This window comes from Myotis daubentonii, chromosome 6, assembly GCF_963259705.1.
Source record: "Myotis daubentonii chromosome 6, mMyoDau2.1, whole genome shotgun sequence".
In the NCBI taxonomy this organism is placed as follows: Eukaryota; Metazoa; Chordata; class Mammalia; order Chiroptera; family Vespertilionidae; genus Myotis; species Myotis daubentonii.
This window is the reverse complement of record NC_081845.1, coordinates 72,868,482-72,887,271: the sequence shown is the minus strand read 5'-3', so window position 1 is coordinate 72,887,271 and position 18,790 is coordinate 72,868,482. Positions and strand designations below refer to the sequence as shown.

General features: G+C 37.8%; 1 protein-coding gene across 1 annotated transcript in view; it reads right to left on the bottom strand.

The window, feature by feature from the left end:
• The window catches only part of KHDRBS2 (KH RNA binding domain containing, signal transduction associated 2), a 503,504-nt gene that overhangs the window by 152,909 nt on the left and 331,805 nt on the right, over window positions 1-18,790 (bottom strand). The window contains exon 6 of the mRNA XM_059701296.1: window positions 18,459-18,657. Coding sequence (XP_059557279.1) covers window positions 18,459-18,657 — 199 coding nt within the window. The remainder of the gene's footprint in view (window positions 1-18,458; window positions 18,658-18,790) is intronic.

Here is an 18,790-nt window from a genome sequence, read left to right as displayed (position 1 = left end):
TAGTTACAAATTCTGAGTTGGGGACCTGAAAGGTTGAGTAGACCCCATTATATGCATTGTATGTAAATGTGTGTGTGTGTGTGTGTGTGTGTGTGTGTGTTTGAAAGGTGGGGGGAATATATGTAGAGAGTAAAGGCAGGGGGTTGTGAAACTGCATGCAATGTTTTGGGATAGTAAATATTTCAGGCAGAGAGAGGGTTTATACAATCAGTATGTGGGAGAAAATGAAGGAGGAAGGCAAGCTTGCCCAAGAAAACCCACTTCTAGAATAAACAAAAACAACACATAGTATATGCGTTACAGGTGCTAATAAGTGAAGCCCTGTTGATCTGTTTCACTCAGACCCCACTCCTGCCTGAAGGTGACACTCCAGAAAATTGTACAATCTATACTCTCAGGACGATTCCAGGCTTAACTCTGAGAAATCGGTTGCAATTACATCTCTATAACTGCCTGTCCTTCACAGGCTAGAGAGAGAGCCTTGAACAAGATATTTTCCACATTTCCATGAAATATCAGATCTGTATTGAGTTATTTCATGACTCAAACATGCCATTAAAATGAAGCTTCTAACAGGCATCAAATAGGACTTTTGTCACTTTGGTAATTATTTTCATCTCCATGCCCATAATAGTTAATTCTATATTACCTAATTTCTGAGGTCAAGCTAGCATATTTGATTATAACTCTATAAATTTAAATTGAATTATAATCACCTCATTCTATTTATTTACTATTAAATGTTCTGTTTGTTTTTTTTTTGTCATTTGTTGCGTAGTTCTGATTTTTCCTGCTTATCTTCTGTAAAATTGAAGTAGTCTTGAAGACTCAGATTTATTTCCCTCAGATTATATTTCAAAAAAAAATGACAGCAAGGGAGACATTATTTATTTATTTGTTGGTATATGTGGAGCATCCTAGCACAGGAGTAGTTGACAAATAAATGACCGACTTGAAAGATTAGGTTTTGTAACCTGTTCCACTTTCTCACTTTATGGTCTCAGAGCCATTACCTTGAAATTCAGTTGTTCCCTCTCTGCCTTACTGATTGCTGAAGTCTCTAAGTGGCCTTAATGTCAAATCTCAGGTGCTAAATTTTATAACAAGATCAATTTCCACCACATTTTTACTGCCAAATACATTTTTTAAAGGATGCATTAAATTTGAGTCTGTCGGAAGCACGATGGCTAACAGGTTCTTTCAGAAGAAAACAAGTAGTGCACTTGTGTGAATATTTATCTGACAGTAGCTTACAATACTAGATTATTACAAATGACCGCGACATAGCACTACTAGTGAGGTGACACCGGAGAATTTATCATCAGAAGTAGGTAGAATATTGGTATTACTGTACCTACATTCTGCTAGAAAAAAATGAGGATCCAAGGTCATTTATCATTGAGCAAGACACTCACTTGCACACTGCCTCAGTCACCCAGCCTTCAGAGGTCGGCGGAAAATGAGATTTTTTTTTTAATGGTATTCAGCTGTTGCTGTGAGCAGTTTAACAGTGTGCTGCATATGTGATGTAAAGGGCAGGGCTGGGGGGCTTGAAATAAAAATAATTCTATGCAAATCACCATCTCTGAGAACTAGCGGAGTAGATTCGCTATGATTTTATGGAATGTTTTATCCATTATTTTCGGCATACAGTTCCTCTTAGAAAAGCAGTAGCCTCAGGTAATTCACATAAGCTAAAATTCCAGGGTCTTCTTTTGGTCACTACTGAAGAATATATGTTCCTCCTTATTAATTGGAATCTGTATCTGTCACATACAAAATATAATGGATGCTTCACATTAGGCCAGAGATCATCAAACTATGACCCACCTGCCGCCTGCTTTTTTCAAGTGAAGTTTGACGGGAACATAGTCGCTCTCATTCATTTGTGTATCGTGTGTGGCTGCTTCTGTGCTCTAATAGCAAAGCTAGATAGTCATGACAGAGACTGTATTTCCCCCAAAGCGTTTACTTTCAGGTCTTTTACAGGAGCTATTCCTTGACCCCTGTATTGGACCAGCCCTGAAGGAATAGGAGGAAAGGTAGGAAGCCAGAGGATGGGAATGCTTAAAAAAATATGGATATTGGGATAATCACAATTCCTATAGAATATGCTTTCAGTGTTTTCCCAGAAGTAGACATAGAAAAATTCCATGGAAACTACATTTCTAGTAATCAGAAAGTCCTGGTTCCTCTCCTTACCTGCATGGCATTTGGGCCTGGGGCCTCCCATCTTTGACTTAGTCTATGTTCTTTCCCTGGGGGGAGGGTGCGGGTGTACAACCCCCTGGGGCCTACCCTGCTCCCCTCAGGGGCTGCAAAGGTCCTACAAACAGAGAAGCAACTTCTGATGATAAAGATGAAACAACCTTGCTCCTCACTGTTACGCAACAGGAGCAAGGGCTAAAATTGCCTTTGACAGATGGGTGTCTCTAAAAAATACAGTTTAAAACTCATGGTGTTATAGTGATCATATGTTTAAAACATCCATTTAGAAAGTGGTCAAGCATTTGGATGAAAAGAAGCCTGTAGTCATAATATGACTACCTTACATTATTTTACTTAGAGCAAAAAAAAAAAAAATCATCACTTTTCTTGTCTAAATCTCATTTTTAAGTCTCATTTAAAGGCTATGGTTTTCATAAACAATTGTCTAAAATGTTTCCTAACTGAAGCTGTTATCACAATGCAGATAAATTGGAAAACAAGATCTACAATATAAAGAAGTATGGTAAAAAGTAATATTGAGGGTGCAGAAAGGGGGGAGTTGGTCAAAGGATACAAACTCCAACCTAGAAGATGAATAAAATCTGGGGATCTAAGGTGCAGCATGGTGACAATAACTAACAAAACTGTATACTTGAAAGTTGTTAAGAGAATAGATATAAAATGTTGTCACCAAACACACAAAAATGGTAATTATGTTAGGGGATGGACATGTAAACTAACCTTATTGTTCTAAATCATTTGTGATATCTACCTGTATCTAATCATCACATTGCATACATTATACTTATGATGTTATATGTCAATCATATCTCAGTAAAGCTGGCAAAAACCTAGCTACGATATATATATATATATAAATAAATTTTAAGAAAGACATCTTCTAAAATTATTTTCAAGTCTAAAAAAGAAGTAATATTGAATAATGTTCAATTTTTAGGTTACCTAAAATGCTTTGCACAACTGAAATTCTGGAATTAGTTCCAGAGTGTCAAATTAATTTACTATATCTTCCATAATGTTTCCCATGGTCCCATCTTTTCTAATTCACTCCTCCTGAGATCACTGCATATGCTTTCAAGGGCATTTCCTGACTCTGGTGTCTGCCTGCCTCAGTTGCTATGACGTGCACAGCCACATTAATCCTCGGGTAACTCAAAACCTTTAGCATTTCTCACTAACAATCAACTGAATTACTAAATTCTCATCTAGGCATTTTTTTTTCCACAGCTCATTTTAGTATTTTCTCCCAACTCATCCTTCAAGCTTCCCCACCCCGCATTTTTAAAATACATTTTTATTGATTTCAGAGAGGAAAGGAGAGGGAGAGAGAGAGATAGAAACATCAATGATGAGAGACATTGATTGGCTGCCTCCTGAATGCCCTCCACTGGGGACTGAGCCTGCAACCCAGGTATGTGCCCTTGACTGGAATTGAACCTGGGACCCTTCAGTCTGCAGGCCGATGCTCCATCCACTGAGCCAAACCAGCTAGGGCCCCACTCCACATTTTTAAATGTTCATTTCAGCCCAGGTAGATTTATTAGATGGTTCCTTGAAGTATTTTATCCATTTTTCCCCCTGTTTGCATCATTTGCACTGCATGCCCAAATGATATTTTTGCTAGCTTCCCCTGAGAGAGAGCAGAGCAAGGTGGATTGTAGCCAGGCCATTTGGTTTGAAATCCGTTTTGATGCAGGTTACCTGGATGATGTGGGCTCGCTACTCAATCTCTCCATGAATGTAACCTTTTGTAACTAAGAAAGTAATAGTAATTAACTCATAGAGGTGCCAATAGGGTAAATTAAGTATAGGCCTGTTAAGGACTTAGGCAAGTGCCTGCCATGTGTTAAATGCCACGTTGTTGTAGCTTAGACAGTCTGAGCACCTCTCTTGAAATGGAACTCAAGAATACTAGCTCTGCTGCTTGCTGGCTAGGTGACTTTGGGCATACTACTTAACCTCTTTATAACTCAGTCAATTCACATGTAAAATGAGACTAATATATGATCTGTCATTGTCGATCGTGAAGCCTACTTGTCCATCCAACCATCCAACTGGTAGCTATGACACACTTTAACCACTAAGGGGCAGACGCTCAACACAGGAGCTGCCATGACGCGCACTGGCGGGCACCATGGACCTGGTGCCGACAAACCAACACTTGCCTTCCTCTAAGTGGGACACACGCCCTGCCACCACCCTGGAGTGACACCCCACCAAATTGCAGCCAACACTGCCAAGACTTCATGGAGCAAAATGCGACCCACAACTCAGCCCAGCTCAGAAATAGTGGCTATGGGTGCTGGGTAATGACGTCACATAGCAATGCCTTGGCTTCTCCCTAGCAACTAGCCTCCTTGGAGTTTCTTCAGCCCAGGAACCAACTTGCTTTACAGCCAGGTGCAAACATTTTACACTGTAACCAAGTGTTTGTGAAGCATTTTCCCGTGCCTCATCTCATTTGATCCTCACAGAAGTCCTGGAGTAAGTAGATAGGAGACTTGGTAGAATCCTATTTTCTTTTCATTAGCAGGAAAATGGAGCTTTAGAAAGTTTAGAAACTTGACCAGACTGAAAAGAAGTAAGAAATGGTGGAACTTAAAAATTACTTCAGTTTTCTCACTGTGCAGAATATAGTCAAACACTGCTACAGTTAAATATTTTACCCTTTGTTCTCCCTACATAATCTACAATAATAATCTGCTTCATTTTGATATTTACTATTGTGTTACTGACAACTGAAAGAGAACTTGGGGTGCTTCACTGGGCTGGAAAAAGTTTAGCTAAATCAGAAAACAGGTATAATTAAGCAAGTTTATTCTATACATATATATAAAAGGCTAAGTTGACTTGCACATGCATGATACATATAAAGCTCTTGCTGGTGCCAATCACAGGCATGTGTTTCGATCTTTCATTGTTGATCGTGAATTTGGTTGACACTTCTATTATAGGGAAAGGGCAAATAGTGATATTAAAATATTTCTTCTAATTAATTTCCTTTCAATGTTCATGAATCTGTGCACCGGGACACTAGTATCACCATAATAGTTGTTGTAAAAATTAAACACTAAAGGTAAAGCACTTTTCATAGTGTCCAGCTTATAATAAGTACTGAATTATATCCGTTGCTTCTATTATCAGTATCATTATTATTATTACCATTGTTGGATTCTTTGGCTACTTTTATTTATTTTTTTTAAATATATTTTATTAATTTTTTACAGAGAGGAAGGGAGAGAGATAGAGAGCTAGAAACATCTATAAGAGAGAAACATCAATCAGCTGCATCCTGCACACCTCCTACTGGGGATATGCCCACAATCAAGGTACATGCCCTTGACCGGAATCGAACCTAGGACCTTCAGTCCGCAGGCCGACGTTCTATCCACTGAGCCAAACCGGTTATGGCGACTACTTTTAATATTCTAGATTTCCAAAGAACTTCAGGGTGCATCTAACTGCTTCAGTCTGACCACTATAAAGATCAAGATTACTGGTTGCTTTCCCACTAAGTTTCTATATGTGCACAATATCAAATAGATAGCAGTGGAACTAATCAGTTCTTCAAACTTTCTGAGTGGAAGCAAAGCAAATAAAAAGTTTTACAGACACATTTAGTTCAACAGGATTTCCAGCAGGTGTCATAACTATTTTATACCCAGTCTGTGAGGTAGGTCAGGAAAACATCAGCATTTATCTAAAAATAAAGTTTTCAGCCCACCCTCACAAATTATACACTGCACTGACCTTGTGAGTTTTTTTTTTTTAATCTAGGTGAGCTATCTGTTACCCCTTTAAAGCCAGGAAATTTTCCTTTTACATGTGTGAATCTAACAAGCTGTTAATTTTGAGGACAGACCTGTCTGTCTCTGCTATCATACAGGTTACCAATACTTTTATGTAATTTTTTGATCCCCAAATTCCTTAATGGGAAACAAGGATTATGTAACTTACCCATTATTATTATTATGAGATTATGTATATTAAAGCCCTAACATACAATGAACATCTATTAAAGGTGACCACCTTTTTTTAATCTCTTATTGTTTCTTCCTGTGAAATTAGCATAATATAGAATGTGCATTCAAGTAAATGTCAAGTTGAATTGAATCAAATAGCATAATATATTTTAACATACTAAGAATTATAAAGTTGCTGCTAACTTTGTTGATATATATAAATTTAGGATTTTTTTCTCTTGCTTGATCATTCATTTTATGTTTATTCTTGGTCAACTCTCATTTGAAAATGAAACACAGTTAAATAAGTAAGCTCATAAAACTAAAGTAATTATTTTCATCACCTCATAATATTATGTATTAAAATTAAGAAGTTGGGATTTTATAGTCTGGTCAACAGGGAGAGATTAATGATGTTAGGAAAACTAATCATAATTTAGCATTTGCATCAAGGCAACGAAAGAAGCTAAAGGTGACTTTTGGATTTTTAAAGTTCAACTAAACAGAAATAGACAAATCAGGAGGAATCCTAACTTGGAAGACTTTGATGACTGGTACAGGTGCATGGGAGTAAGAAACGATATACTATTTAAATAAAAGGTCCACAAAAAATTGGAAACTCTCAAACAATATGTCAATCAGAGAGTCAAGGTTTAAGACAGTTTTGGAGATGAAAGCTGAAAATGGGGTGTTAGGGTAGCCTTGCAAAGAGCTTAGAATAGAAAAAAAGGGGACTATAGCTGGATAAATCTTGTTAGTTTGGGAAGAAATTTTCATGGAGATTATTTTCTGGGAGGAAGGGAATTTGGTAGATTTATTTTGGATGACAGTAGGTGCTTAAGTCACAAATGAAAACTACTTGTCTAAATTTTAAGAGTATATTTTCTTACGTAAAAGAAAATCTTAAATGAGACAGATTGAAGTAAAAATATTTTTGTTTCACTGCATTTAGACTGTTATATGTATAATTCTGTTCTGTATATAATGCATTGCTTAAAATGCTTTAACTTATATTTGGAATGTACAACCAAAAAGATATGTTTGCTGAAAATCTGGCTTCAAAGATAGAAGATATCACTTCCTACTTAGTGAGTAAGTATTCTTTTACCTACTAAATCCCCCAAAAAACCTCTTGAAACCTTTTCCTACATCCAGATTGTGCTAGCTACATTAAAGTAAACTATATTCCCATTTCTATTTTGCTTTTGGCATTTATTTGTTTCCTTAATAAGAGTGTAACTAAAAAAAAAAAAGTGTGTGTGTGTGTGTGTGTGTGTGCAAGCGCCCCCAAGACCTTCAGACTTCTTATGAGAGAAGACACCATAACAAGAGAAATTTGGAACCCATGGACCTCACTGCCAGATCTGCTGAAGATGAAGGCTCAAACATTTTTCTATGTCATCCTCTTTGTCTACTTCCTGTAAATTTTAGAAAAGCTGAAACTCAGTTCAACATGGTGTCAAATGGTTAATCTAGTTACTTGGAAAACACATGGGTGAATACATTTGTACTTTCCCCCCCTCTCTTTTAATAGCCATTTTAAAAAGCATTATAGGGAATATCAGGAGACCTATGAGCATTACCAGGTGTGTGACTTAGGTTTAGTCATCATTCTCTGAACCTTCATTTCTTTAACATTAAAATAATGTTAAGCCCTTTATGACATCCCAAAGTGCTTTATGGTGTTTTGCATTCAAGATACTCTATAGAAATGATGAAGTGTCATAGGTGAGGTGCACTGGGTTATATGCAACTCTCTCTACAGATGTGGGGTACACGGGGAAACCAGTAAAGAGACTGTGATGAATTTCAGCACGACAGGCAGTACTGGGAATCCTGAAGTCACACGTGCCATCAGCTGTAAAAGAGGTTTTGGTGCAGGGCAACCATCTGTCATGGACAAGTGCCCAATGGCTTGGCTAAGGAATCTTCCTAATCGCTAAGCTTGGTGGACTTGTCTATTTGTGAAAATCTCTTATACTGTATTTCTACTAGAATTCACCAGTATGGAGGTGGCACAACATTTCACGGCCAGAATGGCTCAGGCCCCAACCAATCAGATCTGAAGTCTGGTCAAGCAGAATGGATACCAACTGGTGACCCGTTCTGGTGCAGACCAGCTGAATAGATCAGTGGTGGGTAGCAGTTACCATTCTGGCTGGTTTACTATTTACTATTCTGCAAAGGCATAAATTCAAGCTGTATTATTTAATAAAAAAATATTGCAGTATCGTTGATCACTAGAAACTACAACATGGGCTGAAATTATAGCAAAGGGCATTCGCTTTTATTTTCAAGTAGTCACATCTAGTGCTGCAGCAGCAGGGAAGAACAGCAAGAATAGCAAAAGCAAAACCTCTCTCACTCTCTCTGTTACACAACCCCCATGATTCATATTTTGTGAGTTTGTCATTTTAAATTTTTTCTTACACCAAGAACAGAAAAAAAAGAAAAGACAAACAAACAGAAAAGATCTCAGGATTTCATAGAGATAGAGAAGAAGCAAGAAAAGACCACCTGAGAAAAACAAATTGGTCACCTCCAGCATCCTAACCCTTCTACCCAGCATGCACACTAGTTGCATCTGCAGCTGTCCAATTCTGCTAGTATCCATGATGGTGCAACACAGGGAGCAACTCACTTTACAAGAATGTGTATAAGTCAGAGGTTCTGCAGAAGAATGAATGTAAAAACATGAAGGAATGTGAAGAAATCAAAAGCCTGCTTTTGGTATATTCTCTAGTTTGCCTCTAAGAAATACAAGGCAGAGTGGGTTAAATAAGGGTGAGTCCTGTGTTCCTCCACTGCCAAATCCTATATAATAAAACCCTAATATACAAATCTACCAAACGGCAGAACGACCGGTCACTATGACATGCACTGACCACCAGAGGGCAGAGACTCAATACAGGAGCTGTCCCCTGATGGTCAATGCACTCCCACAGGGGAAGCGCCACTCAGCCAGAAGCCAGGCTCAGGGCTGGCAACCGCAGCAGTGGTGGCGGGAGCCTCTCCCACCTCTGAAGCAGCACTAAGGACCCCTTGAGGGATGTCCACCTGCTGGCTTAGGCCAGCCCCAGGGAGCAGGCCTAAGCCAGGAGGCGGACATCCCCCACAGGGTCCCAGACTGCGAGAAGGTGCAGGCTGGGTTGAGGGACCCTCCCCACTCCAGTGCATGAATGTCATGCACCGGGCCTCTAGTTGAGTAATAATATGGTTTCATATAAAGGGAAAGTACAGTTTTCCATCCTCAATTATAGGGAGAAATTGTCTTTTTTTAAAAAATATATTTTATTGATTTTTTACAGAGAGGAAGGGAGAGGGACAGAGAGCCAGAAATATCCATGAGAGAGAAACATCCATCAGCTGCCTCCTGCACACCCACCACAACCAAGGCACATGCCCCTGACCAGAATCGAACCCGGGACTCCTCAGTCCACAGGCCGACGCTCTAGCCACAGAGCCAAACTGGTCAGGGCAGGAGAAATTGTCTTAATTCAAACATTGAGATGATTAAAAAACTACTGCAAAAAACATTTGTAACTGTAACTTCCTAGGAAAAAGCTTTAGCTCATATGATATCACAAAAACAAACAAACGAACAAAAATACCCACAAATATCTGTGGCTGATGGAAAGAGTTAGCAGCCATTGTTTTCTACTGAGTGAGGAATCCATCCATAATGGAAGAGGGCCAACATGTAGACAAGAACTCAATCCTACTTCACCATTCCTACTTGTTTGTCTGCAAAAGCCACTGACAAGCTAACTAGCGAGGCGAGTTGTATTTACGTTTTCCTTCCAGAAAATTATAAGGGTGGAGTTGATAAAAACATGAAGAATAATGGTTTTTAAACAACAAAATAAAAATAAAAAAATAAATTTTAGGATTCCTGGGTATGACTTGTCACCCTGTACAGGGTCTAAACTTTTCAGTTGGGATACATTCATTAAAATCAGTCAACTCAGATGTAAAGTCTTAATTTGTACCAGCAAAGCTTTGTAATAACATTCTTGTAAAAATAAAGGCCCAACTCACTTTCATTACTAATCCTTAGGCCACGTGTATGAACAACAGATAAACGATAATATAACCTGAAATACATTTATAACGTTAACAACGAAAGAATGGAGGTTCCCTAAGGCTGCGGTAGCTATTTCTGGCATCTTTGCCACCACTCTCCCCCCATGTCTGCAGCAGATGCTGCAAAATCATCATGCCGTCCTTCTCCCCAGCCGCTCCTGGAGGAACTCTAAAATGCTTGGTAACATTTTCCATCAGCTAACAGTCATCTCCAAAAGGTACAGAGAGGAAACCCATTTTCATCCTGTAAGTGTTACAAAAGACATTAGTCATCACGTAATTATAAGACACAGGTTTGGCTACAATCCTGAGTGCTGTGGCCAATAAAAGAATCTGCATCTGTTCTAAGATAACTAAAATATCTAAGACATAATGGAAGAAGAAGGATGTTTTATTTAAGCTTCAACTTCAGAAGGCACACGATATTAAAAGATAGCATCTTATATTGGGGGGGGGCAATCATTTAATATTTTAATAGCATTTAAATATCACTATCAGCCTGAGCCGGTTTTGCTCAGTGGATAGAGCTCCACCAGCGAACTGAAAGGTCCCAGGTTCGATTCCAGGCAAAGGCACATGCCCGAGTTGTGGCCTCGGTCCCCAGTGCGGGGAGGGGAAGGCATGCAGGAGGCAGCTAATCGATGAATCTCTCTTATCATCGATGTTTCTATATCTCTCTCCCTCTCTCGTCTGAAATCAATAAAAATATATTTAAAAAATAAATACTACTGTCATTCTATGGAGAGTTGGACCACAGTAGTATTATGCCCATTCTCTCATTTTAAAAAAAATTCATTAACCTCACATGTTTTGGTTATTTTAGATATTAGTTACATTTCAAAACACAAAACCTTAAGATACATTCTGGTAAATTACTATCTACTGAGAGGAGAAGAGAGCATGAAACTCAAACAAAATTGTATAATGCAATACAAATATCCAATCTTGAAACTCTAATAAAAGTTTCCCTTCGTCGAGGGAAGGCTCTTGGCTATTACACAGAAAACCACAACATGTGGCTCCCCCAAAAATGCATTAGAGATCAGGCTCATAATCCTTCCTTCCACAAAAATGGCACAAGAATTGATTTCAATTATCATTAAATACTTATTTCCCTCTCCTGTCAAAAAAAATGTCCCATATACATGAAATTGAAGGTTGGCAACCTGAACTCATTTATGGAATTTTAAGGACTATTGATTTACCAGTGAATTTTTCTAGTTTTCTCATTGCTACTGGAAGGATGCCTCAGAGTCAGAATTAGATGATAAGATGGGCTGGAATGCCAATAGGCTTACTTAAGACTGATGGAGAGAAAAGCTCCTCAAAACTTTGTCAAAACGAGTATTATAAATTAGGTTAACATGATTGATTATACTTGGCCAAAATTTCTTATGTAGCATTGAATTCATGTCTCTTCTTGCTTTGCTATGCCCCATACAACTCTTTAATATCGGAGTATTAATCATTGGAGAAAATATGAGGTAATTTAAAAATAAATTGGATCTATGTCTTTGGAAACTAGAAATTATTTTTGCACCTCAGGGGTTTTTGTTATTGTTTTATTTTTTTCATGCTACACCAACATATAAACAATAAGAGAGCATTGAAGCAAATATTTATATTGTCAATATATTGTCAATTTATGTCAGGGTGTGACATTCTGATGGACACTTGCAGATGTTATGTGCCTTTATCTGCACATTTAATTTTTCCATTCAACATTTGTTAAAAAGACAGCATCAACTTTTACTTATTAATGATGCTAACATGGTTACAGCTAAGCACAACAGTGCAGACAGACTTTCAGTACTAGAAAGAAACTAAGATTACATAGTCAATATTTTCTTTAAACAATACCCACCCCCTCCTCCAGCCTCCATATATACTCCCCTATAAACATTGACACTGTTGTGTTTTTTTTTCTAGGAGAGGGGGTGGCAGATCCACAGTTTGTGGATCCTGAAGATTATACAAGTATGCATTCTATTAGAAAAATTTTACAAAATTATGAATACAAATTAAGCATGAAAGTGAATATATTGAAAAACTTAAAAAGATGAAATCTTACAAAATCCTGAAAGTAACATAGTCTTTTTATTAACTAACTACTTGATATACCCCTATACTATTTTTCCACATTTTGGAACAATTATTTTTTTGATCACCTTCTAAAATTATAATTATTTTCTAAAGTGAGGACAGAAAATTCAAGTTCTTTTTTTTAAATATATATTTTTTTTGATTTCAGAGCAGAAGGGAGAGGGAGGGAGAGAGAGAGAGAAACATCAATGATGAGAGAACCCTTGATCGGCTGCCTCCTGCACATCCCCTAATGGGGATAGAGCTCGCAACCAGAGCATGTGCCCTTGACCGGAATCGAACCTGGGACCCTTCAGTCCACAGGCCGATGCTCTATCTACTGAGCCAAACCACCAGGGCGAAAATTCAAATTCTTTCCCCCCCTCTAGAATGATTGATAGAAAAGTTTGGTATTTTTTAATAAATTTTTGAAAAGCTTCAGTTTCACAAGTTATTAATTGGTTGTTATAGACTATTACGATGATTGTCAAAATCAGGTAAAATTCTATCAAGTTTTTTCATAGTTGAGCTGAATGATATGGAAGAGGTTTATGCAGAACAAATCTGGCCCAATACGGTTCAAAACTTGTTTCTCCATCACTAAACACAACTTTCTGCATTAGTGCTGCAGTTAAGCATCAAATAGTCTGACCTTGGTCCATGAAAACTTGTATCCATGAATACTCGCAACTGTATCCCTGGAATCATTTCTATAACAGAGTGTTAGGAACACCTGATTTATACAAATAAAAATATTCCACTAAGTGCAAACTAAGTGAATCTCCAACACAAACTTCAGTTAGGACAATCTCACAAATAGTCTTGCCCACTCTAACCCCACCTGACCCAAGGGGAAGTGTGACTGCTGGGGAAATGATCTCAACTGAAGGCAGGTAAAATACCTTACTTTGCAACTAGAGGCATGATCCTCTGAGTCTTTGAAAGGAGATTCTTTTGCTTCCAGGTCAGTCCTTTACTGCCCACCCCTTCCCACCACAGCCCTGCTTCTGTCTCCCCACTCTCATACACTAACACATTTGAACTGATTGATTTTTATTTTCCCCCACATCCACTTGCCATTAAACCCATTTGTTTCCATTTTCAGTACCATCCTTCACCTTGATATTTTCAATCCATTCCAATGCTCAGAGCCAAGGCCACATCTCAGTGAGTCTCATTCTTGTTCATCCCCTAAATCTTTTATCCCTTCTTCACTCTAGTCTCCAGTTCACCCTAAACAACTGAGAATTATAAATTTCCCTAAAACCTTAGTTTACCCTCCACTCAAGAACCTTCAGGTGACCTTTTATTGCAATAAGAGAAGTTATAATGTCAGCAATTGAGGTCCCCTGTAACTCTAATATTACTCCTCCTGCTATCTTAAATGAACTTTGTCTCCCAAATACAGATTCTTTAGATTTGCTTTGAACGGTCCTTTTTCTTGCCTTTACTATTATTATTATTATTACTATTATTATTATTATTATTATTATTATTATTATTATTATTTTGTGCATGGAACTTCCTGTCTCTTCTCTCTACTTCTCAGAGTTATAATTATTCATCTTAGATTTCTATTATTCTTTTCCTTACCCTCTTAGAGGTTTTTTAAAACACCCATAGCCATAGTGATAATTCCCTTTAGGAGCAGATATACAAGGTGTAGCAAAAGTAGGCTACAGTTGTGAGTATGTAAAAGAGTTTATTCTTGTATTATTATTTATTAATGATTGTATTATTTTCCATACTAACAACAGTAAACCTACTTTTACCCAACCCTGTAGTCTCTCTTTGGCACTTAATATATGCTATGTTATACTTTCATTCATTTACTATTTTTATAAAATATGTATTTGTATGTATATGAATATACATATTCACTATATATATGTATATATAACGTCTTTCTAACAATATCATAAATAGGTTCAATTCAATGGCTATTACCAAGCACTTAGAACTACAACAATGACATACATTTAAGAAATGCTTTCTGCATGTTTAATCTTGTAAGTGGGAGGCGATAACAAAAATTACTTCTACTAGAGGGTAGAGTAAGATAAGAGCCCTGCACAGCAATTACACATTGTATGTTGAAAGTTAGACTAACCTTAGTCTCTCCCACTAGATGGCATGCTTTTGAGAGTAGAGACAGCGTCTCGTTAGGTCTCTTTGGCCACAGTTTTCATGTTTCCAGTGCTTAGTTTCTGCAGGAATTGAGCTGTCCATGGTTGGAGGTGTTCATGTTGGGGCTGGGGTATGTCCTACAAATCACTAAGGGGATTCAAACACTGACCTGTGGTCTGGATGCAAAGTATGGAGGACACAGACCTGTGGGTACGTGTCGGTTCTCCGTGAGATAAGACTGTAGAATACTTTGATGTGACAGACACAGAAGTTTTGGAAACAGAAAACTGGATGCCATCCTCAATTCCAAGGCTCAGTTTCCCCATCTACTAGATAGTCCATGATATCACGAAACCTAGTGAATTAATATTCAGTGACCAGAACCTAGTAAGTATTCAAAAGATGAAGTTTTAGTTGTCTCTCACTGAACATATTATCCATTGTAGAGCTAATCAGCTTCAAATTTTGTTGTGTGGGTATGTTTTTTTGAAATGTACTTTTCAATTCTCTAAATCTACTTCAATCGTGGTGATGAACCTGTAAAATGTAAAGGAACTCTTCTTAGCAGAAGGTGAATGAAAAGAAGCTTTAAAATCTTTAAGTCTGGATTAGGATGTGTATCAAACTAAAATCCCCATTTTTTAAAAGACTGAAGTTAACACTAATGATGGTTGTAAACAGCAATCTCACTTACAGTAAGCTGTTTCTTGTCAGGCAAGCTACAAGGAATGGATTTGATCACCTATATACATTCTATGTGGTCAGAAGCTTAATGTTCAGACTCAGCAGGGGAGAAGGAAAAGTAAGAAGAGTGAATTGGCTTGTGGTGTCATCTATAATAAAGGGAAACCTTTTCTAAGAAATTTTATTTGAAAGTTAAGAACTCCTAGAGATTTTCACCACCAACTCAGCATGGTGCTATTATTTTGATACCAAGACACTTAAACTTTGTTTTTCCTACCCTTACAGAGAAATCAATAGTTTAAAATTAGCACAGAGTAGAAGCTCTTGAGTGTTAATCAGGGCTTGGTACTGAGACTTCTGAGGTTGTTGTAAGCAGCTTACCAGCCATGCATTAAATGTTGTATGTACTCATTGAATGGTTTATAGAAAAAGAATTAAAATATAACATATGACAGGTTTTAAAAATATAGCAAAAAAGAGTTTTTACAAAAACGGTTATCTACTTTTTCCTGTTATCAACAGTAATTATCATAGATTTATTTTGGGATACCTGCCAAATTCATAATATTTTCTCCTCTGGAAAATAGTGTTCCCCCCTGTTAGCCTTGGGGTTAGGTCCCCAATAACCATGCTTATATTTTGTGAACTTCACCCTTCTCCTACCCTCTTCACTGGTGGCTGATGAGTGATAGATTCCAGGCATAATTTCCAGAAACTTTCCACCTATTGTCACAGCTGATTCACTAGTGTGAGACACCTGACAATAGGATTCTGCCACCTGGGGGATCTAGATTAGATTGAGAGACAGACAGCCAGTCAGTATCTGTAGGTGACGAGAACTAAATGTAAGCTTTACAAAAGCAGATGTTTGGTCTTTGTTCACAACTATATCTCCAGGACCTTCAGAACAGTGTCTGAAATAAGATATGGGCTTAGAAATGATTGAGTGAACGAAGGCAAGGGAATAGATACTTTAAAATCTAAGTTAAAAAAATCAGATTACATGACTTTACATAATTTCTTTGATTTTCTTTAAGAGCTACCCTCCTCCTAGATTTCTCCTGTCAGAATATAACCTTTTCCATCCACATTTCTACAAACTCTTGATGTTTTTTTAGCTTGCTCTTATTTACTTTGTATTCCAATGATTTCTTCACTGTAAACTGGAATGCATGTGAAAGGCTATAATGTTTTGCCAATCTTGTTCTCTTTCATGGTGCCCTGTGTATGCCATGTAAATTTTCTGATTAATAACACTGCTGACCACTAGGAAACTGCTTTTCTCTCTTTTAATTTTTGAAATAAAGACATAACTGTTGAATGCTCTATTTAGAAGGGGGAAATGCCATGGTGGCAATGTACATAGAGATGGTAGAGTGGAAAACATTCTTCAGAGATTAAAAACTATCTCATCATGCCCTTTGTGGATTTTAATTCATTCATTTAGCAAGTACTCACTTCGTACATCCTATGTCTCAGGGAAGAGAGGGCAGAACCAAGATTCAGCTCTGTTTTTCCTGGCCTGAGGGCTGGTTTTAGGGTAGAAAATGCTTTTTGCTTCTGATTTTTAAATTTCCAGATTGTCTAAAATTTTAAATACTGAGACCTGATGTTATAGAAAAGATACTTTAGATCGGGGGGGTGGGGGGGGGGAGAACATCCAGCCGTGGGTCTGCATCAGGCCTGAGAAACCATGTGGTCTGGCCCTGCCGAGGCATTAGGGGTGAGTTAATTAAACGTTGGATCAAATATAGCAGGCTAATTTTTTTATTCTTTTTCATTAATCCTCACCCAAAAATAGTTTTCCATTAATTTTTAGAGAGAGTGGAAAGGAGGGGAAGAGACAGAGAGAGCGAACTATCAGTATGAGAGAGACACATCAATTGGTTGCCTTCTACATACTCTGACCAGGGCTGGGGATTGAGCCTGAAACCAAGGTACCAGTTCTTGACCAGAATAAAACCTGGGAACCTTCAGTCCACAGTCTGACGCTCTATCCACTGAGCCAAACTGGCGAGAGTGTAGCACGCTAATTTTTAAGTTGATAATTTTGTATGGCCCGAGAATGATGTTATAAAAATCCAAATAGCTCTTGGCAGAAAAAAGGTTCCCCATCCTTGCTTTAGATGAACACATTTCCCTTTTTCCAGTAGAAATGGATTTATAACAATAAATTTTCATCACTCTTGCAGAGACTAGTCAGTGTTTCCTATTTAAGCAGTAACATTATTCCTAAAAATTAATATACTCTAAGCATTAATATATTCTTATTGATACCTATCAACCATGTTCACTTGAGTGTAGGATTAAGTTTTACTTGGTTATTAACGAATCCATAGAAAATTTGTTTTGAGTACCCAGCATGTGACAGTAAGTGTCCTTGATGAGTTTATATTTAATAAGTAATCATTTACAGAGGACATTTAAGAGGACAGCGTGTCTGTGGGTGGTTGAATGAAACAAACACCCAGATTAGGAAATGAGAACACTGAAGAGGTTAATGGCAAAATGAATCTGTTTCACAGAATTATGATCTGGCTTGCGTCAATTCAATTTAACATTTACAATGGACTTATTTTAATCACAGAAGTGAATAGGAAATTGTTTTAAAATTTTCACTATCAGGTAGGGGGAGTGGATACAGGACTAGAATACAATGTGACCCATGGAATACTAGAAGCCTAGTTGAATGGTCAAAGGGTGTATTAAGGATACAGTGGGTGGGAAGAGAGGGAGATATTTATAGATGCTGCATTTCTTTTGTTCATTCTATATTTTTTTAAAATTCTTCATATCTGCCAATCCTATGTCTTTCATATAGTGAAAGAGAAAGTAAGGATATTTAAACAAAAGAACAGTCGCATGGTTATACGTTATTACCAAAGTTTATAATATAATCACATTATACTCGTCAAATATTGCTGAGCGTTTTATGCTGACCTTCATCATATCCCAGGAGAAGCATCTGAATATATGACGATTCACATTAGGTCCACAATTATTTCCATTTGGAAACTGATGGAGTCTTATAGAGATGAGAAAACTTCAGGATAGTTTGATTCTTAAAATGTAAGCTATTTAACTGGCACTAACAACAATCATGGTACCTTGTGAAATGAAAGCCTTTCTCAAAATACTACCGTTTACGTGCACTGTTTAAATTCTGATGCAAATGACATTCACTTTCTGCAACAAACATCATCTGCTATATTCATAGTATATAAGTCTTTGAGGCTTAGCTTGTTAATTCATTAAAATCTTCCTAACAACCGACTTGCCGAGGGTACTTACATATTCTTCATACGCCTCGTGGGCTGGAGGAGGGGGTGCCCGGTATCCTGGCACTGTTGGTGTCCCCCGAGCTCGTGGGGTAGGGACACCTCTGGCTACAGGGGGCACTGGAAGAGCTCCACGGGTCACAGTGGTCCCTCGAGGAGTGAGAACACCTCGTCCAGGTGGTAAGGGAGGAGGAATGGCACCCCCACGACTCCTAGGGAAAACAGGACATGCTCAGATGGGAAACACATGATGAGAGAAAGGGACTAACACAGATAAAGTGCTCCTTTCATAGCCTCCACACAAGGGGAAGAAACCACATTTATCACCACAGGCGTGTGTGTGTG